The 21,033-nt window shown below is 38.6% G+C and overlaps 1 protein-coding gene across 3 annotated transcripts in view; it reads left to right on the forward strand.

Annotated features, from left to right (window-relative positions):
• The window catches only part of KIF23 (kinesin family member 23), a 38,668-nt gene that overhangs the window by 10,595 nt on the left and 7,040 nt on the right, over positions 1-21,033 (forward strand). For 2 of the 3 annotated variants that reach the window (XM_053595658.1, XM_053595657.1), the window contains exons 4-18: positions 2,061-2,166; positions 2,398-2,534; positions 2,985-3,094; positions 3,525-3,695; positions 7,411-7,523; positions 7,674-7,795; positions 10,822-10,924; positions 15,255-15,334; positions 15,424-15,543; positions 15,889-16,012; positions 16,612-16,770; positions 17,717-17,874; positions 18,825-18,998; positions 19,218-19,397; positions 19,691-20,002. In XM_053595658.1, coding sequence (XP_053451633.1) covers positions 2,061-2,166; positions 2,398-2,534; positions 2,985-3,094; positions 3,525-3,695; positions 7,411-7,523; positions 7,674-7,795; positions 10,822-10,924; positions 15,255-15,334; positions 15,424-15,543; positions 15,889-16,012; positions 16,612-16,770; positions 17,717-17,874; positions 18,825-18,998; positions 19,218-19,397; positions 19,691-20,002 — 2,169 coding nt within the window. Of the gene's footprint in view, positions 1-2,060; positions 2,167-2,397; positions 2,535-2,984; positions 3,095-3,524; positions 3,696-6,662; positions 6,705-7,410; positions 7,524-7,673; positions 7,796-10,821; positions 10,925-15,254; positions 15,335-15,423; positions 15,544-15,888; positions 16,013-16,611; positions 16,771-17,716; positions 17,875-18,824; positions 18,999-19,217; positions 19,398-19,690; positions 20,003-21,033 lie in introns of all 3 variants that reach the window. The other variant, XM_053595656.1, reaches the window with a different exon arrangement.

Here is a 21,033-nt window from a genome sequence, read left to right on the forward strand (position 1 = left end):
TTTTCCAAGGTGTTTGATAATATTTTTGGTAATGTGACCATATTTTCGTGTTTTTTTTGTTTGTTTGTTTTTGTTTTGTTTTTTTGCAGTTTCTGGCCTGGGCTGGGTTTAAATTCGCCACCTCCGGCATATGGGACTGGCGCCCTACCCCTTTGAGCCATAGGCACTGCCCTATACTTTCTAATAATTGTATTTTGAAAGAAATTTGGTAATTGAAGTATTCTTTTTTTTTTTTGGAGACCGAGTCTTACTATGTCACCCTCGGTAGAGTACTGTGGCATCACAGCTCATAGCAACCTCAAACTCTTGGACTCAAGTGGTTCTCTTGCTTTAGCCTCCCAAGTAGCTGGGACTACAGGCAGCCGCCACAACACCCAACTATTTTTTTGTTTTTGTCGCTGTTGTCATTCTTGTTTAGCTGGCCTGAGCCAGGTTCAAACCCACCACCTTCCATGCATGTGGCTGGCACCATAACCACTGTGCTATGGGCACCAAGCCTGAAGTATTGTTTATTAAAAATTATAATTTTTGTAAACTTTATTTCATGTAAGAATTTAAGAGATTTATATTTGTAATTCATTTTTAGTTTTAAAGTACAATACATTAAAACACATAGTGTTGGCCGGGTATGCTGGCTTATGCCTATAATCCTAGCACGCTGGGAGGATGAGGCGGGTGGATTGCCTGAGCTCACAGGTTTGAGACCAGCCCCAGCCAGAGCGAGACCTTGTCTCTAAAAATAGTCGGGCATTGTGGTAGGCACCTGCAGTCTCAGCTACTTGGGAGGCTAAGACAAGAAAATCGTTTGAGCCCAAGAGTTTGAGGTTGCTGTGAGTTGTGACGCAACAGCACTCTACGGAAGGTGACAAAGTAAGACTGTATCGAAAAAAAAAAAACCACATAGTGTTATACTATGGTAAATGACACCTTTATAAAGAAAAAATAGAAAATAGTAAATTATTATATGAAGTGTATGAAGTAATACTTTGAAGATTTTTACAAATATATGACTGAATTGGCGTAATACCTTTGATCTTGTCATTTAATTAAAACAAAATCATCCTTAAGTCTATGAATTGTTAGTGAGCTAAAGACTTTTCTTTATTTTCTTTAGTAGTTGTGACTGAAAGTATTTTCCAGTTTATAATTGATGTAATCTAGGAATGTCATGATTTTTTAGTGAGTTATTGAGAAACTTAAGAGTTGCAACTATAGGCTTGGCACCTGTGGCTCAAGCTGCTGAGGCACCAGCCACATATACCTGAGCTGGCAGGTTCCAGTCCAGCCCAGGCCCACCAAACAACAATGAGGGCAGCAACCAAAAAAAAAAAAAAAAAAAAACTAGCCGGGTGTTGTGATGGGTGCCTGTAGTTCCAGCTACTTGGGAGGCCGAGGCAGGAGAATTGCTTGAGCCCAGGAGTTGGAGGTTGCTGTGAGCTGCTGTGATGCTACAGTACTCTATCCTGGGGGACAGCTTGAGACTTTATCTTAAAAAAAAAAAGAGTTGCAACTGTAAAGACCATTTATACTTTTCTTGGGTGTCTGGATGTTAACTGTTCATGGTGTTTATAGTCTCCTCCCAGCAGAACATAAGACTTTTTTTTTTTTTAGAGACAGAGTCTCATTTTATGACCCTCAGTAGAGTACTGTGGCATCACAGCTCACAGCAAGCTCCAACTCCTGGGCTTAGGTGATTCTCCTGCCTCAGCCTCCCAAGTAGCTGGGACTACAGGCACCTGCCACAACGCCTGGCTACATTTTGGTTGCAGTTTGGCCGGGGCCTGGTTCAAACCTGCCACCCTCGATATATGGGGCCAGTACCCTATCCACTGAGCCACAGGCACTGCCCAAACATGAGACTGTTAATCTTAAATGTTCCTAAAGAAACATCTTGGGTGGCACCTGTGGCTCAAAGGAGTAGGGTGCCCGCCCCATATGCCGGAGGTGGTGGGTTCAAACCCAGCCCTGGCCAAAAACTGGGGGTGGGAAACACATATATTTCTAGCTTCGATGTAGTAGAATTCCATTTAAGCATGTTTTACTTTTTTCACTGTCCACAGACTCAGTATTCATTTAAACAAGTATTTGGCACTCACACTACTCAGAAGGAGCTCTTTGATGTTGTGGCTAATCCCCTGGTAGATGACCTCATTCATGGCAAAAATGGTATGATTTTTAGACTTTTGTTGAATTTGTGTTTTTTTCTATTTCTGATAAAAGTTTTTTGATATTTGTGTATTTAGTTTATGTTGGCCACTTAGTGCTTATTTAATTTGTTAGAGTGATGTTAAACGTGTTTTTTGTAAGCTGGCTAAGTTTTAGTATTTTTTAATGCAGTGAAATATTAGAAGTGGAGGACTTCTAAGATATAACTCATTGTGACTTGCTATACTGTAGGTCTTCTTTTTACATATGGTGTGACGGGAAGTGGAAAAACTCACACGATGACTGGTTCTCCAGGGGAAGGAGGGCTGCTTCCTCGTTGTTTAGACATGATCTTTAACAGTATAGGGTCATTTCAAGCTAAGCGATATGTAAGTATTAAATCCTTATGTGTTGTTGACTATTTCACTGTGGACACAGGACTAAGGTGCCTGTGGCTATACTAGTATTAAGGAAGAACCAAAGCATTGGATTCATTCTGAAACCTTAAATATGTTTAAATATTAAATGTTTCTTAAACATCATTTTTACCATTTAGGTAACACTCTAAAAACCATAGTCTGGGGCAGTGCCTATGTCTCCGTGGGTAGGGCACCGACCCCATATACTGAGGGTGGCGGGTTTGAACCCAGCCCCGGCCAAATTGCAACCAAAAATCGCTGGGAGTTGTGGTGGGTGCCTGTAAGTCCTAGCTAATCGGGAGGTTGGAGGTTGCTGTGAGCTGTGACGCCACTGCACTCTCGCAGGGACAATAAAGTGAGACTGTCTCAAAAAAATAATAATAAATAAAAACCATAGTTTGATTTTTGCTCCCACTTCAGGTTTTTAAATCTAATGATAGAAATAGTATGGAGATCCAGTGTGAGGTTGATGCCTTACTAGAACGCCAGAAAAGAGAAGCCTCCTCTATTCCAAAGACCCCCTCTAGCAAGTAAGTTTTTACCTCTGAATGCAACATCAGCCTAGGGCGTGGGATTCTGTCCTGTGGGTTGCCCAGGCACAGGGAACATTAAGTAGAGAAATTGATCTGACGGTTGACGTTTTGTTAAAATTGAGGAATGTTCTTAAATTATTTGCTCAGATGTTGTCTTTGGTTTTGAGCACATTGTGTTTGAATTACTCTTTTGAGAAGGGAGCTGCCACTCTAGGTAAAGAGTGAGTGTAACAGCCTTTGTTGTGTATCTGGAAGGAGATGGGGATACTGTTGTTGAGGAATATGAATAAAGTTGCATTGTGTGTTTCTGCCTGTAATAGTGTATCATTTATGTCATAACTTTTAGTTTCCCCTTGGGATAATTTACTTTTGATATTTGTCACAATGTATAAAATCAGACTTTTTTGGTTTTTGTTTTTTCTTTTAGACGACAAGTAGATCCAGAGTTTGCAGATATGATAACAGTACAAGAATTCTGCAAAGCAGGAGAGGTTGATGAAGATAGTGTCTATGGTGTATTTGTCTCTTATATTGAAATATATAATAATTACATATATGATCTATTGGAGGAGGTGCCATTTGATCCCATAAAACCCAAGTAAGTAGTGAAGAGAGCCCCTTAGCTATTAAGCTTGGGGAAGGTACTTTACCTTAATGAACCTTAGTTTCTTCAGCTGTAAACAGGGATAATGCTTGTATTTTGTTTCTAGAATGAAATGTTGTAACTTGTGTATCATGTAGTTGGTGCTCATAGGGTACTTTTATTATTAACTAGATATGTAACTGTATTAGGGAATTAGTGTGTTAAAGTATCTAAGGAGAAGAGTGACCTGAATATTCATCTTAGAGATTATTTTTGAAAATTCTTGGCCCTATTTTGAGAAGCACCATAATTAATTATGTTAGGAAGTTTCCCTGTTGATGCATTCTAGGGCTGTTTTTCCAGAACCTGAGACTCAGTGTGGGGAGTTTTATAATTTCTTTAATCACCTGTATCTTGGTGATCTCTACAGAATGCAGCCTAGAGCTATTATCTTTACAAAAAACACTCTGACCTTTCATAATAACATGAAGTGCCATCTGCATTGCCATTACCAAAATTAAAAGACTACTTAAGATTTCCTTGCCTTGCCGAGATTGAAGACCAATCACTATGTGGCATCACAAAAGATACATCTGCATTTTTTGCCAGAGCCTACTCTAGAATCTTACGTCTACTATCAGTGTCTTGTTCCTGAGTTGATGGTTTTGTAGTTCAGTTAAAGGGTTGTTGTTTTTTTCTTTTTTGTAGAGGCAGAGTCTTACCTGATCCCCCTCGGTAGAGTGCCGTGGCATCACACAGCTCACAGCAACCTCCAAATCCTTGGGCTTAGGCGATTCTCTTGACTCAGCCTCCCAAGCAGCTGGGACTACAGGCGCCAGCCACAACGCCCGGCTATTTTTTTGTTGCAGTTTGGCCGGGGCTGGGTTTGAACCCGCCCACCCTCGGCATATGGGGCTGGCGCCCTACCCGCTGAGCCACAGGCACCGCCCAGGGTTGTTTTTTTTTAAGAGCCTTTCAGGAGGTAAATAATATGAAGATATGTCTTTTTTTTTTTTTAATAGAGACAGAGTCTCACTGTACTGCCCTTGGTAGAGTGCCGTGATGTCACACGGCTCACAGCAACCTCTAACTCTTGGGCTTACGCGGTTCTCTTGCCTCAGCCTCCCGAGCAGCTGGGACTACAGGCGCCCGCCACAACGCCCGGCTATTTTTTTGTTGCAGTTTGGCCAGGGGCTGGGTTTGAACCCTCCACCCTCGGCATATGGGGCCGGGGCCCTACTCACTGAGCCACAGGCGCCGCCCTTTTTTTTTTAAGACAGCATCTTGTTATGTCATTTGGTCTAGAGTGCAGTGGTGTTATATCATATAACATGTCATTTTCAAACTCCTGAACTCAAACAGTCCTGCTGTCTCAGCCCCCCCCCCCCCCGCCAAGTAGTTGGGACTATGGGTGCCTGCCACTATACCTGGCTAATATCCCTATTTATTTTGTAGTGACAGGGTGTCACTCTGGGCTGGTTTTGAATTCCGGGCCTCAAGTGATCTTCCAACCTTGGCCTCCCAATGAGCCACCATGCCTGGCCAATGTCTGTCTTAAGTTTAACTTTGTGTGTATGTCTTAAGGAATGTTATTGGAGAAACAACTAAATTTATAAAACCATTAGATTGAAAATAGGTGTCATCATATCTGCTTTTATTGACATAGAAAATTTATGGACCCTAGTTGATTATCTAAGTTATTTCTGTGGTTTTTACTGAGTTACATTTTGATATAGGTATCTTCATTCAAAGTCCTTGAATTTTGATCTGCATTGGTGGGAAAACAATTACAAAGTTGCTAAGTGAGCTAAATATAAAAGTATTCTAGAAGTTTATGTGAAGGAAGACTTGCTTTACTTAACCCTTTCTCAAATGAGGATTTTACACAGGGCCTTATTTCTGGAGTGACGTATTTTTATTTACCCTTGAATGTTGTATTAAGACAGAACTACTCAGGTTAAAGACTTTATGAAACAATTGCTTTTTCTATCAAACTAATTACTTTTTCATTTATTTCAAAGTGTCAGTTGTTCTGTAGCTATTTTCATAAACTTGTGTGATTTTATTATTTATTTATTTAGACAGTCTCAAGCTGTTGCCCTGGGTAGAGTGCCATGGCTTCATAGACTCACAGCAACCTCCAACTCTGGCTCAAGTGATCCTCTTGCCTCAGTTTTTCTATTTTTAGTAGAGACAGGGTCTCGCTCTTGCTCATGCTGGTCTCGAGCTCTAGAGCTCAAGCAATCCACCCTCCTCGCCCTCCCAGAGTGCTTAGGATTATAGGCGTGAGCCACCATGCCCAGCAACTTTTGTGATTTTATTCATTATTACGTTGCTACTAATAAGTTTCATGTTTGCTCATGTGCCAAGTTTTTGTTTGGTTTGTTCTAAGTGAGATTATTTTGGAAGGTTCTTACCTTGGTTTTATTTAGTTATACAAAGGAAGACCAGCTAAAGTGACTTGTGTGCCTTGTAACCTTACTGAGTAACTCTTTGAATGAATATGTAAGCATGCTACTTTGGCACTGAATTCAGATTTAATTTGTTAGGATAGTATTAGACCTACTTTTTTGAACTAATTAACTTTAAGTGGTTTTTCACACAGTGAAAAATTATTATAAGTAGAAGATTTTTTTTTTTTTTTGTAGAGACAGTCTTACTGTACCACCCTCGGGTAGAGTGCCATGACATCACACCGCTCACAGCAACCTCTAACTCTTGGGCTTACGCGATTCTCCTGCCTGAGCCTCCCAACCAGCTGGGACTACAGGCGCCCGCCACGACGCCCAGCTATTTTTTGGTTGCAGTTTGGCCGGGGCTGGGTTTGAACCCACCACCCTCAGCATATGGGGCTGGCGCCCTACTCACTGAGCTACAGATTTTTAAGACAACTTATTGTGACTGTCACCTAGTCTGGACTAAACATGTTGTTGTGAGATAGCTGTTACAGAAACGGTAATGTCTACTTTATTCCTTTGGTAGGTGGAACAGTTGCAGCACACCCATGAGGAACACAGATTTTGTGTATGTGGTGATGTCGTTGACTCTTTTCTTAAAGAGAAGGGTGCAGTTATACTAGTGGTTGGCATTCTGTGGCATGTTTGCATGCAGGTTGTTTTCCATTGGCATTAGATGGGCTGCCACTCTAAGCCCTCCTTGCTTCCTGAAAAATCTGCCATTGACTATCAGTGATGGTGGCTGGTAAATACCCTCACCATTCATAAGACTAAGCCCAAATAGCTAGCACCCTTGCCCTGCCTTCACCCTACCTTACAGACTAAAACCTGAGACAAGCCACATTGAAAGGATTGCCACTCCTGGTATATACCAAACTCTTTGTGAATTTGTTTTCTGCTATTGCTGAGAAGATCAGAACCAGTTCTATCTGTCGGTCCTTTAAAATTAGGAAAATACTAGATTTTGATGCTTAACCTGTGCATGCAGTGTTGCTATAGTATTACTTTGGTCTCTAATTATTTAGTGTTGTCTCATGTGCTTTGTTAGAGCTAATTAGAGTAAAGCTTTTAAAACAACTTTGGTCCCTTTTATCTTGTTATGTAACTAATCTTGACAGTATATAAATCTCGTTTAATATTTCTCTGGAGTCTTATGTAAGCATATTTTCATTATAAGAATGAAAGTCTTGTCATCTGGTATTTTAGTCCTAGTGTTAAGTGAAGATATTAGTGTCTCATAATTTAGGAAACTAATCATTTTTTCTTTCTCATAGACCTCCACAATCTAAATTGCTTCGTGAAGATAAGAACCATAACATGTATGTTTCAGGATGTACAGAAGTAGAAGTGAAATCTACTGAAGAGGCTTTTGAAGTTTTCTGGAGAGGTTAGAAACAAAGCTAGAATTAGAAAAATATAAAATGATAAATATAACCCTAATGAGTTGATACTCTGACAGCAGACTGTTTTGATTTATTAGCATGTATAATGAAATGATTGAGTTCAGATTTGATCCATGATTTCTCTGTTGTCACAGGACAGAAAAAGAGACGTATTGCTAATACCCATTTGAATCGTGAGTCCAGCCGTTCCCATAGTGTGTTCAACATTAAATTAGTTCAGGCTCCCTTAGATGCAGATGGAGACAATGTCTTACAGGTAAAGTTGTAGTGTATTTTTTTTATTCTAATTCATAAATTTTTGGAAATAGAGTTAAATTAGGGAGATTTTATTGCCGTGAAGATTTCTCTAGAATTAATGTACAGTCAGTTCTCTATATCTGGGGGTTCCATATTCATGGAGTCAACCAACTGGGATAAGAAATATTCTTAAAAAAATTACGTCTGTAACAAACATGTACAGATATTTTTCTTGTTATCATTCCCTAAGTAATATTCTATAACAACTCTTTACATAGCATTTACATTATATTAGGTATTATAAGTAATCTATAAATGATTTAAAGTATATGGAGGATGTGCAAATACCATACCATTTTATATCAGAGATTTTGGTATCTGCAGGATGTCTTGCAACTAGTCCCTTGTGGATACTAAGGGTGATGACATTTAAATTTTTGTTTTTCTTCCATTAGATAGTACACTTTTGGGAAGCTGGCTATTGACTCTAAGAACCTAGAGTTTTGCTATGAAAAAGGTTTACAAGGACCGTGCCTGTGGCTCAGTCGGTAGGGTGCCGGCCCCATATACCAAGGGTGGCGGGTTCAAAACCGGCCCCGGCCAAACGGCAACCAAAAAATAGCCGAGCGTTGTGGCAGGCGCCTGTAGTCCCAGCTACTCGGGAGGCTGAGGCAAAAGAATCGCTTAAGCCCAGGAGTTGGAGGTTGCTGTGAGCTGTGTGAAGCCACAGCACTCTATTGAGGGCCATAAAGAGAGACTCTGTCTCTACGAAAAAAAAAAAAGAAACAGGTTTACAAATATTTAAAAATCTCATCATAGAGGAGATAAATAAGAACATGTGATTTATTGTTTTCTCTCTGATGCTTCATTTTGTATGTAGAAGTTCAGTTAATGGTTTTAAAATGTTGGCAATTCACTTTCTTAGTTCAGGATGTGGTCTGTACCTACCAGGGCAGTAGGGCTCCCTGCTGATCACTATTTACTGCTGAGCCTACCATGCTATAAGCAGGGGTCCTCAAACTTTTTAAACATGAGGCCAGTTCACTGTCCCTCAGACCGTTGGAGGGCTGGAGTATAGTTTAAAAAAAAAAACTATGAACAAATTCCTATGCACACTGCACATATCTTATTTTGAAGTAAAAAAACAAAACGGGAACAAATACAATCACACCGCCTCATGTGGCCCACAGGCTGCAGTTTGAGGACCCCTGCAAGGCTTATGTCACTTAGTAACAGCATTCATGCCCAAGCATAACACATACATAATTTTATATATAATTTAATAAATTAAGATATTAAAGTATAATTGTATTCAAATTGTGTTACAAAATTGTGGCATTGTGGAGATTTATAAGTTGCAAGAGATAGGTTATATTAAAGACCACCAGGATTTGAATTATGATTCCTATATTTATTAACCATATGACTTAATTATTACAGAACCTCCTTAAAGGTTATGAGAACTAAAGGAGGTAGTGCACTAAAGTTCTTTAGTTCAGTGCTTGGCCTGGAGTTAGCACTCGACAAATATTAGCTAGAAAATAGCTTTCCTTAGTCTTCCATATACACTTGATTTCTTTTCAGTCACTTCAGGTGTTATAATATCAGTTAGGTACCTCTTGACTTTTCTTTTTAAAAAATTTACAGTATTATAATTATCATAAGATTAAAAAGTATCTGATTGTAGAGATTTTTTTTTTTTTTTTGAGACAGAGTCTCACTATGTCACCCTCAGTAGAGTACTGTGGCTTCACAGCTCACAGCAACCACTAACTCTTGGGCTTAAGCGATTCTCTTGCCTTAGCCTCCCAAGTAGCTGGGACTACAAAAGCCTGCCACAACACCCAACTATTTTTTTGTTGCGTTGTCATTGTTTAGCAGGCCTGGGTGGCCGACACCCTAACCACTGACCTACAGGTGCCAAGCCTGATTATAAAAAATCTTAAAATTTAGGATAGCCATGTTTAGTCTAGACTTTCATCTGTAGGTTTTTTTTTTTTTTTTTTTTTTGTAGAGACAGAGTCTCACTTTATGGCCCTTGGTAGAGTGCCGTGGCCTCACACAGCTCACAGCAACCTCCAACTCCTGGGCTCAAGCGATTCTCCTGCCTCAGCCTCCCAAGCAGCTGGGACTACAGGCGCCCGCCACAACGCCCGGCTATTTTTTGGTTGCAGTTTGGCCGGGGCCGGGTTTGAACCCTCCACCCTCGGTATATGGGGCCGGCGCCTTACGGACTGAGCCACAGGCGCTGCCCTGTAGGGGTTTTTTTTTTTTTTTTTATAACAGGGTCTCACGGTTGCCCAGGCTAAAGTGCAGCAGGGTCATCGTAGCTTACTGCAACCTGAAACTCCTGGGCTCAAGTGATCCTTCTGCCTAGCCTCCCAAGTAGCTGGGACTACAGACTCGTGCTTCAATGCTTGGCTAATTTCTTTCTTTTTCTTTTTTTTTTTTTAAGTAGAGATGGGGTCTTACTCTTTGTTAGGCTGGTATTAAACTTCTGACCTTAAGCCATCCTCCCACCTCAGGCTCCCACAGTGCTGGGATTATAGGCCTGAGGCACTGCACCTATACTCTCTTTATTCAGCAAATATTTGTTGAATTTCTATTGCATGCTAGGCACTATGCTGCCTACTGGAGATAAAATGGAATCCCTAAGAGCAGGGACTCTTTCTGATGTAAAAGGAAGACTAGATAATAAACAAGTAATATAGCTAATGTGAATATATATATGTGTATTTTGTTTTTTTGTTTTTTGTTTTTTTTTGGTTTGTTTTGATGAATATGTTTATTACACATAACAAATGTTGTCCTAAAGTGTGTATCCTTTGGCCCTCCTATGCATTTTACATTATGTAAATATATTCATTAAGACTTAATAACTCTGGGCGGCGCCTGTGGCTCAAAGGAGTAGGACCTGGCAGGTGGAGGGTTCAAACCCGGCCCCTGCCAAAAACTGCAAAAAAAATAAAAAATGACTTAATAACTCATTTCTTTGACTTTATTTATAACTCATTTTGGATTATTGGCTTGTGATCTTCTCTTCAGGAAAAAGAACAAATCACTATAAGCCAGTTGTCCTTGGTAGATCTTGCTGGAAGTGAAAGAACTAACAGGACCAGAGCAGAAGGGAACAGATTACGTGAAGCTGGTGAGAAAAGCATAGTACTTCTTGTTACAGCTTTCAGAAACTTGCATTCCCAGTTTATTATCTACTTCTTGATGGGTAGTTTAAGCATACTTGTCTTCAGTTAGTTAATTTAGAGGCTAAATTAATGGTCAGTGCTGTTTCTTTACTTAGGCTAGTTTGGTATAAATCTGTTACAAGACACAGCTTTCTTAAACTCCTGGCCTCAAGTAATCCTCCCGCCAATATTAAGTAAGTTAGAATTCTCTTGTTAGTATTGTAGGTCATTATTGGGTCCTTATAAATTGAATTATTTAACATTTAGCAACATTCATAGTTACAAAAATCAGCTTTTAGAGATGGGAAATATCTGAACTCAAAAGCCAGTTGAAGGGAAATCTACATGTGAGTGTGTGGGTGTGTGTTTTAACCTTTCATTTGTTATAGCCATGATGTTTTATGTTATGTTAATAACCATTTACTAAGTACCTACTACTGTGTGCCAGGAATTAAACACAGGTATAAAGGTGAAGCCCTGCCAGAGAGAGCCCTGCTTAGTACAAGAGATTAGTAGATAACTACATGATTTGAGTAGAGAAGTGTGGAAGTGAGCTCAAAGTTCTGTGGGAGTGCAGGATAGGGCTTTCTAATCCAGTCCGGGGGTGGGGAGGGGTGACATATAAATTGAGTAGGAGTGAGCTATATGTAGAAGGATAGGATTAAAGGCAACATCCCTGCCAGAGGAAACAGCTGCTTCTGAACAGACCAGATCCTCAGAATATGGCAGACTCAACATAACTGAAGTGGGGGGTGTGGGTTGGTGAACTGTGAGCACTGAAGCAGGAAAGTTAGGCAGGGTCATGAAGTTTGAATTTTATCTCGAAGGAATAATGGTGGCTCCCAATTATTTAGGATTTGGTGTGTATCATAGTATCTATTAGGCGTGGGCTTGATTTGGGGTTCTGACTTTTTAGGATTGTATCATACCCGTTTTTCAGATGAAGAAATAGGCTGAGAGGGAGATAAGTAATTTTCCCATGGCTAGAGCCTAGGTTGAAACCCAGGTTGGTTGGACTCTCAAAACGTGGATCTTTTTATAATGCTATGTTATACAGACTTCCCCTTAAAGTCAAAGAAGGGTTAGTCTTTGAGAAAGAATATTTTGCCAGTATAGAGAATTAATTTATCAGGGGCAAGCCTAGAGAGATGAAAGAACAGTTAGGGCCCTTTGACAAGCAGTTCAGATAAGCAATCCTGTGACCTGGAGGTAAAAGTCAGACAAAACTGAGAGCTGGTTAGGAAGTAGGCATACCAGGATGTGGAGAATAGGGAGCAGTTTGAAGAACCAGTGTGGGAAGCTAATGAGTTTTGTGTTTGATTTTGTTCATTTTATACAAGTGGAAGTATCTATAATTAAATGCAGAGGTACGTGGATTTGGAATGAGGGAGATTTGACTTAAGGTTTCTAGGATTAGGTTTTGCCAATAGAGACATGAATGAAGCAATGGGAGAAATAAAATTATTCATGGAGAATAGAGGGGAATAAGCCAAGGGAATAGCCTTAATGACAATTGAGATTATTAATTTAAAGAGTTCAGGGAGGAGAGAGAGGGTGGTAGCTTAAAGGGACTTGAGGGATACATACATCCACATTATATATGTATATTAGATGATGGTAAAGACTTGAGTTTATTTATGAGCAAAAGAGGTGAAAAAGTTTAAATCCAGTAGTACAAAATGAGGTCTAGTAGACCTGTCTCTAACCCCGGTCCAAAAGACTTGCTACTTGTTTGAATGGCTTGAGTCTTCTGAGAATGGGCTTTGTCTGTGCTATCATTACATCCCCAGTGGCTCTTACTGAGTATTAATAAATATGAAAGTAATGATTATTGGTGGAGCAAGATCCCAGAAGAGGCAGGAAAATTTGGTTAATATATGTGAGGAACATGTATGACAAAAGTTAGGAGTGAGGAAGAAGCAAAATGGATTGTAGTTGAGGCAGATGATAGGTGCCAGGGTTTCAGAGGTGGTGTACTTCTGGGGGAGAAGGTTTGGGGTTTAGACATGGTTGTATGGCTACAGTAGAGACAGAAAGATTTACTGGAGTTGAGGACATTAGTGTCATCTTGACAACATGAGAGAGTAATTGTCCTCATGGATACCAGAATGACCTAGGGGCTGGCATATAGAAGGAACATTTGAGAGTAGTATTAAAGAAATAGGAAAATGGGGCGGCGCCTGTGGCTCAGTCGTTAGGGCGCCGGCCCCATATACCGAGGGTGGCGGGTTCAAACCCGGCCCCGGCCAAAACTGCAACCAAAAATAGCCGGGCGTTGTGGCAGGCGCCTGTAGTCCCAGCTGCTTGGGAGGCTGAGGCAAGAGAATCGCTTGGGCCCAGGAGTTGGAGGTTGCTGTGAGCTGAGTGAGGCCACGGCACTCTACCGAGGGCCATAAAGTGAGACTCTGTCTCTACAAAAAAAAAAAAAAAAAAAGAAAAGAGAAAGAAATAGGAAAATGTTGCTGGCCTTCCTGTGCTACCTACCCTTATGAGAAACAAGCAGATTTTACACTAAAAGGCTGCAGGAGGTGTGGGGGGGACAGAGCTAGTGGGAGAGCAAGGATTAGGGTGCAAAGCTTTGTACCATTGATGTATGTAGGGTGGAGCATGTGAACTCTGCTCAGTTTGATTTTTCTTTTTTTTTTTTGTGGTTTTTGGCCGGGTCTGGGTTTGAACCCACCACCTCCGGCATATGTGACCGGCGCCCTACACCTTGAGCCACAGGCGCTGCCCTGATTTTTCTAAATGTAAATATAGAGGAATACAAAGGAAGGCCATTATATTGAAATGTGTTTATAAAAGTATTCTTAAATTTGTCACTTATGTACTTATTTATTAACACCTTAAAATCCCAGCAATAAGTCTAATAATAACTAAGTGCCAAGTAATGATGGACATAAAAACTTTGATCAGCAATAAACTGTAAGGTGCCATAAAAATACCTGTTATTTGTATTGATAAAAGTCACAGGTATTACTAATACTACAGTTTTTTGGCCTTATGTTCATAATTAAAGGAACTGCTCTATTAGAGTTAGAAGCCAGTAAAGGTAAACATGTCATTTATATCCCATTGAAGTATGCAGACTCCCTGAAATGTAACCCTGGACAACATAGACCTCCTCTAGGTTAAGAACCCATAGCTATTAGGGAAAAAGATGAATGGATCATTCTGTAAGCAGTTTGACAATGTAGGGAAATCTATTAATAGGACTATGAGTTCTTCAGAGCACAGGGGGAAAAGTAGGAACATAAAGAGTTTGGGTCAAGGAAGAAAAGTCATGAATCATGGAATATTATGGAGGTACTGATGAGTTCTATATTTTGGGAGGTGTATCTTTGGGTGGCCAAGGATGAAGCCATGATGGAGTTAACTGACCTCAATCAAGGTTCCAAAATTAACACATTCTTATGTACTTCTGGGGTCTTCAGGTGAGATCTGCATTCTTAAAGACTTGATTAGTGTCAGACTTACCTTGGCTCAGAAATTCAATAAGTAAGCTGCCTAATACATTCTTGTTGAGACGTACAGGGGACAGTTATTTGGTTCCTAAGACACTTGATTGTTAGAAACAGTAGGAGCCCCTCTGGGTACAGGGGAGATTTCAGACTCTTAATGGAGCCAACTATAGCCTGAAATGGCCATGTTTTAGAGAAAATATTTTAATATGAGGATATTAAACAGTTGTATCTAAGATACTCTTTTGTAGAATTTGGAAGAAACCTTATGAATTTTTTTTTTGGGTAGAGACAGAGTCTCTTTTTATCGCCCTCGGTAGAGTGCCGTGGCGTCACACAGCTCACAGCAACCTCCAACTCCTAGGCTTAGGCAATTCTCTTGCCTCAGCCTCTGGAGTAGCTGGGACCACAGGTGCCCACCACAATGCCCGGCTGTTTGTTTTTTTTTTTGTTTGTTTGTTTTTATTAAATCATAACTGTGGCCCGGCTATTTTTTGTTGCAGTTTGGCTGGGGCCATGTTTGAACCCACCAGCCTCCGTATATGGGGCCGGTGCCCTACTCACTGAACCACAGGCACCGCCTTAAACCTTATGAATTATTAAGTTTATTGTTGCATTCTTTGTAAAACCTTTTTGATCTTTCAAGCATGGTTATTGAACTTCTCCAGAAATACTGCTATTAAAAGAAAGCCTGGAGCAAGATTAAATTGAACCATGAAAATATGTTATAATTTCATCAATAGTTAGACAAAGTTGAGATGTTAATAGGCAAACAGAACACACTTTAGCTACTATTAATGTATGATTCACATATTTTCTCTGTGTATTTTTCTGTCAGGTAACATTAATCAGTCACTAATGACACTAAGAACTTGTATGGATGTCCTGAGAGAGAACCAAATGTGTGGAACTAACAAGGTAAACAGCCTTCTTCAGTCTTTTTTATAAAGTTTTATTTGTGTAAATGTTTGCTTTATGCATTTATTTTGATTTGAATGTATTTGTAGATGGTTCCCTATCGAGATTCAAAGTTAACCCATCTGTTCAAGAACTACTTTGATGGGGAAGGAAAAGTGCGTATGATCGTGTGTGTAAATCCAAAGGCTGAAGACTACGAAGAAAGCTTGGTAATGTTTGTTCATTTATCTTATAAAATCTTGAGTTTCTTTTTTTTAATTATTATTAAATCATAGCCGTGTACATTAATGAGATCATGGGGCACCATACACTGGTTTTATAGACCATTTGACATATTTTCATCACACTGTTAAAAAATCTTGAGTTTCTATAGGGAAAATGACTGTTTGGATTCAAAGGATGCCATTTTGAACATTGTATAAATTATATAGAACCATTGGATACAGAAGTAGACTAATAGCTAATCTATTGTTGCTTCATTTAGTAATTTCTGAAGGACTTAGATATCCATATTAAAAAAAAAAAAACAAAAAAACATTTGTTTTGTATTTTAGCAAGTCATGAGATTTGCAGAAGTGACCCAAGAAGTTGAAGTAGCAAGACCAGTAGACAAGGCAATATGTGGCTTAACACCTGGGAGGCGATACAGAAACCAGGCTCGTGGCCCAGTTGGAGATGGTATGAGTTGGTGTTACATTATTTGCCTACTGGTCTATGTGTCTTTTATTTTATTTTTTATTTTTTGGAAAAATCTGTTTATATAATACAACTGTTTATATACCTTCTCTTCAAGAGCCAAGGTCAAAAATATTTGAACTAAAATATAAGTGAGATTTCTTTTGTTATGTACTATAACTCATTTTTAGGGAAGTAAAATTATGTCAACTCAAGAAATTCCTGGGTGGCTCAGTGGGTAGGGCGCCAGCCACATACACCAAAGCTGCCAAGTTCAAACCCAGCCCAGGGCCAGCTAAACAACAATGACAGCTGTAACCAAAAAATACCTGGACATTGTGGCAGGCGCCTGTAGTCCCAGCTTACTTGGGAGGGTGAGACAAGAGAATCGCTTAAGCCCAAGAGTTTGAGGTTGCTGTCAACTGTGACATCGCAGCACTCTACTGAGGGTGACATAGTGAGACTCTGTCTCAAAAAAAAAAGAAAGAAAGAAAGAAATTCCATGGTTAATTTGACTGGGGAATCTAATAACATTGTTAAACATGTTTAAATAAGCTCTTTCTCTCCTGTGTAACTTTTTATAATTTTTTATTTCAATATAGAACCATTGGTTACCGACATAGTTTTACAGAGTTTTCCACCTTTGCCATCATGTGAAATTTTGGATATCAATGATGATCAGACACTTCCAAAGTTGATTGAAGCCTTAGAAAAACGTGTTCGTCTCCGACAAATTATGATTGATGAGTTTAACAAGCAAGGTAATGGCAAAACTGTTTGCAACCATTTTAGCTTCTGAAATTAAAGAGTATTTGTAATGAATTTGAGTTCCATGGTAGAATGGACCTTTAAGGAAGAGTTATCTTGTCTCTATACTTTGAAGTATTCAAGGTTTAATTAGAATGACAAAGAAATTTACTCACAGGTCTTTTTATATTCTAAGAAAGTCAAACAAAAGAAAAAAGTGAGTATGTGTTCCCTCCTTCCTTTTTTCCCTTTACTGATGGTGATGAACACAAAGGAATATTTCTTAGTTTCCCTGTCTACAAAATGGGTATTGTAATTGCTTCTATAATACTTCAGAGATTGTTAATGAAGATAAATGAGATAATGTATGAAAATCCTGTAGAACAGTGAACAGCCTTGTACACAGTAAGTGAATGTATCTTAGTGAATGTATCTTATTTTTATTGTTAATGCATTTTAGTCTTCACTATAAAGTTGTGAGATAAAGTGCTATTTAAGTTTCCATATTAAAATGAAGTTTGCTTAGAAAAATTAACTTGCTAATGTTATAACTAATAAGCGGTATACCAGGGATTTCAATTCAGGTCTAACTAATCCCAAATCTAGTATTAATTTATGTTATTGCATTTGTTGATCTGAAATTTACCTGTAAGAGTGGGTAAGAGAAAGCTACAGTGTAAAATGTAAGACTTGAGTGTCTTTCAGTATTAAATATAAAGTTTCTGTCAATATCTCATAGATTTGAGAGTCAAATTTCTGGTTTCCCTCCATACTTGTTTTCTCACTATAGACTGATTCTCACAGAGATTTGCCAGATAGCTACATTTTATTTATTCTCCAAAAAAATTATTATTACTTTTTTGAGTAGCTACATTTTATCTATTACCTGGTAAATAGAAGTTGATTTCATTGGTTATTTTGGAAATGGAGTAAAATATGACTTGCATGCTTTTGTTTCAGCTAATACTTTTAAAAGTTTATTACAAGGATTTGACAGTGCTGTCTTAAATAAAGAAAACTACATTCAAGGAAAACTAAATGAAAAAGAAAAGGTGATCTCAGGACAGAAATTGGAAATAGAACGCCTGGAAAAGAAAAATAAAACTTTAGAATATAAGGTTTGTTTTGGCATTATTATAATGGAAACATGTGCTGGCCATTCAGCCCAGCTCTCTGACGGACTATTCTGCTCCGTGGGTCTGTGACCACTGCTTATTATGAGTTCTCACTTGGTTAGTTACTAAATTATGTGGGCGAAAAAGAGGGAATGTGGGCGAAAAACTTAAAAAGGATAATCTTTACTTTTATGAGAGTTTAGTGGTTGAATGAATGTTCTCTGGCTCAAACAAAGGAGCTTTCTAAAGACTTGCTAGAGTTTAGTTTTAATTATAGCTTGTTTTTGATTTATTAGAAATGTTTCCTCATTGTGCATTTCTTCATCACATGAAAGAAATGATTGAATGAAATGGTGTAAAAGTGCCAGCATAGTGCCTTAGACATAATAGATACACAGTAGGGTGGCGCCTGTGGCTCAAGGAGTAGGGCGCCGGTCCCATATGCCGGAGGTGGTGGGTTCAAACCCAGCCCCGGCCAAAAAAAAAAAAAAAAAAAATAGATACACAGTAAATCGTAATTAGACCTGCATTTGGTTTATAAATTGTAAACAGTAACAGCTTAGGACTAATCTCTTCCTTTGAGGTGGAGGGAAATGCTGTTTTGTTGGAGAGTGCTGCGGCATTGTATAATAGGTATTTTTCTCTTAGACGAGGTTTGGTGGGTGTACCTTCATTCTAAAGAGGAGGTAATATCGACCAATACTGTTTTCTTTAATTTTGAATATAGCCTAAAAAGTTAAGTGATAACTTTGTCCTTGGGTGAGGAACTTGTTTAATAAGTTTCTATTTCTGGGAATGGAAGTGGGAATTCAGATGCTATTTTAGAGGAAAAATGTGCTTTCTCCAAGACTTTCTTTACACAAATAAGCTTTGTAAGCAATTTGAAAGATTAATTTTGTAGCTGCATGAAATATTTACATACAAATGATAAGCATAATGGTCTACCTTCCCAGATTGAGATTTTAGAGAAAACAACTACCATCTATGAAGAAGATAAACGCATTCTACAGCAGGAACTTGAAACTCAGAATCAGAAACTTCAGCGACAATTCTCTGACAAACGCAGATTAGAAGCCAGGTTGCAAGGCATGGTAACAGAAACAACAATGAAGTGGGAGAAAGAGTGTGTGAGTATTCTTGTAATGGATGATTTATTTATTTCATGTTGTAGGTTAGGTTAAATATTTTATTATAAATTACTGTGTCCATGTTATAGTTTTGGTGGTGTTTGTTAACTCGCAGGAAGAATTAGAGAACTCATTTTTAGGAAATAAGGTGGTTGGGTAATCTGGTGTACTTCTTGCAATGACTGAGTTATACTATAAATTGCCATTGATAATCTGTAGGAGCGGAGAGTGGCAGCCAAACAGCTGGAGATGCAGAATAAACTGTGGGTCAAAGATGAAAAACTGAAACAACTGAAGGCTATTGTTACTGAACCCCAAACTGAAAAGCCAGAGAGACCCTCTCGGGAGCGGGATCGAGAAAAAGTTACTCAAAGATCTGTTTCTCCACCACCAGTGCCTGTAAGTTATTTGTGGTTGTGCATTAACGTCATACTGGAAAAAATTTGTTCAGATTAAATGACTGTTTCTATGATAATTAGCTTTTTGTTTTATATTAGCTATTATATTTCTGAAATTTCTATTCAAGAATATTTTTAAATTTAGTATAAACACAAATTTAGCATAAAAACTTTAGTAACTTTGTATAAATAATTATAATGCTAAATCTTCGTGTGCTAAAATTATAGAAAATTAATGAATTGTTTCTCTCAGTTTTTCAGTCTTGCTCATTAATTTCTCTCCAATTTTTCTAGCTTTCTAGTAACTATATTGCTCAGATTTCCAACGGCCAGCAACTCATGAGCCAGCCACAGCTACATAGGCGCTCTAACTCTTGCAGCAGCATTTCTGTAGCTTCCTGTATTTCGGAATGGGAGCAGAAAATTCCTTCGTACAACACACCTCTCAATGTCACATCTATTGCAAGGCGTAGGCAGCAGGAGCCAGAACAAAGTAAAACTTGTATCGTGTCAGACAGAAGGCGAGGGATGTACTTGACTGAAGGCAGGGAAGTGGTTCCTACATTCAGAAATGAGATAGAACTAGAAGAGGATCATTGCTGCAGGGTTGGTGCCAGTATTGTTTTAAAGTATTATAGCGATAGATACTATCTTCTTTGTGTTTTGTAACTTGGTTCTGAAATTTCAATGGAAAGATAGGTGGACTCCAATATATGTATATAAATAAATAAGGTCTGATGTTTTTGTAAGTTAATTTGAAAGATGGACTCATTTTGAAATTGAGGCCTAGTTCTTCATCTGAAAAAGCCTAAGCACATCTGGCGAAACAAGCAATGCTTGTGTGTTCAATGAACACAAGTCAATTTGATATATCCCAGAGTAATCTATGCTTTCTAAGCATAAGCAACTGAGCTTCACACAAAATTGGTGAACCTTGGTGTCTTAGAGCTCACTTTCCTTTTTCTTTCTTCTGGTTTCTCTTCCCCAAGTTTTTTTGCTGCTGCTTTTGAACCCCAGCTTTTAAAATTTTCTTAAACTATTATTTAAAAAAATTTCATACCCTAAAGAGAAGAGATGAAAGAATGATATAATAATATCTTTCCCCTTTACCTACATCTACCAATTATTACCATATATAAATATTCCCCCCCACAGGCCTTTGAAAGTAAGTCATAGACTTCCTGACATTTCATTCCTAAGAATGAGGACAATGTCCTACATAACTACAATCTTTCTCAGACCTAAGAAAGTTAACATTAATCGAATAAATATCCTCCATTGGGACCATAGTCAGTTGTCCCACTCATGGCTTTTCCTTTTGCAATCAGTGATACTGTCAAAGTATATGCATTGCATGTGGTAATTATGTCTCTTTAACCTCTTTTAATTGTAAAATAGTCTTCCAGCCAACACTCATTTTTAAATTTTATGATATTGACTTTTGAAGAATCCAGGCAATTTATTTCGAAACTACTAAAGATTTTTAATCTTGAGGTTTTACCTCAATTTACAAAGTCTTTACCTCATTTAAGGATATTTAAATTCACTTTCATATTTTTCTCTTAAGGGTTAAGGTAAAGTTTCCTTTGAATTTGAATAAATGGATCAAGTTAACATTGTGATTTTTATACTTAGTA

Source organism: Nycticebus coucang, chromosome 6 (genome assembly GCF_027406575.1).
Source record: "Nycticebus coucang isolate mNycCou1 chromosome 6, mNycCou1.pri, whole genome shotgun sequence".
Lineage (NCBI taxonomy): Eukaryota > Metazoa > Chordata > Mammalia > Primates > Lorisidae > Nycticebus > Nycticebus coucang.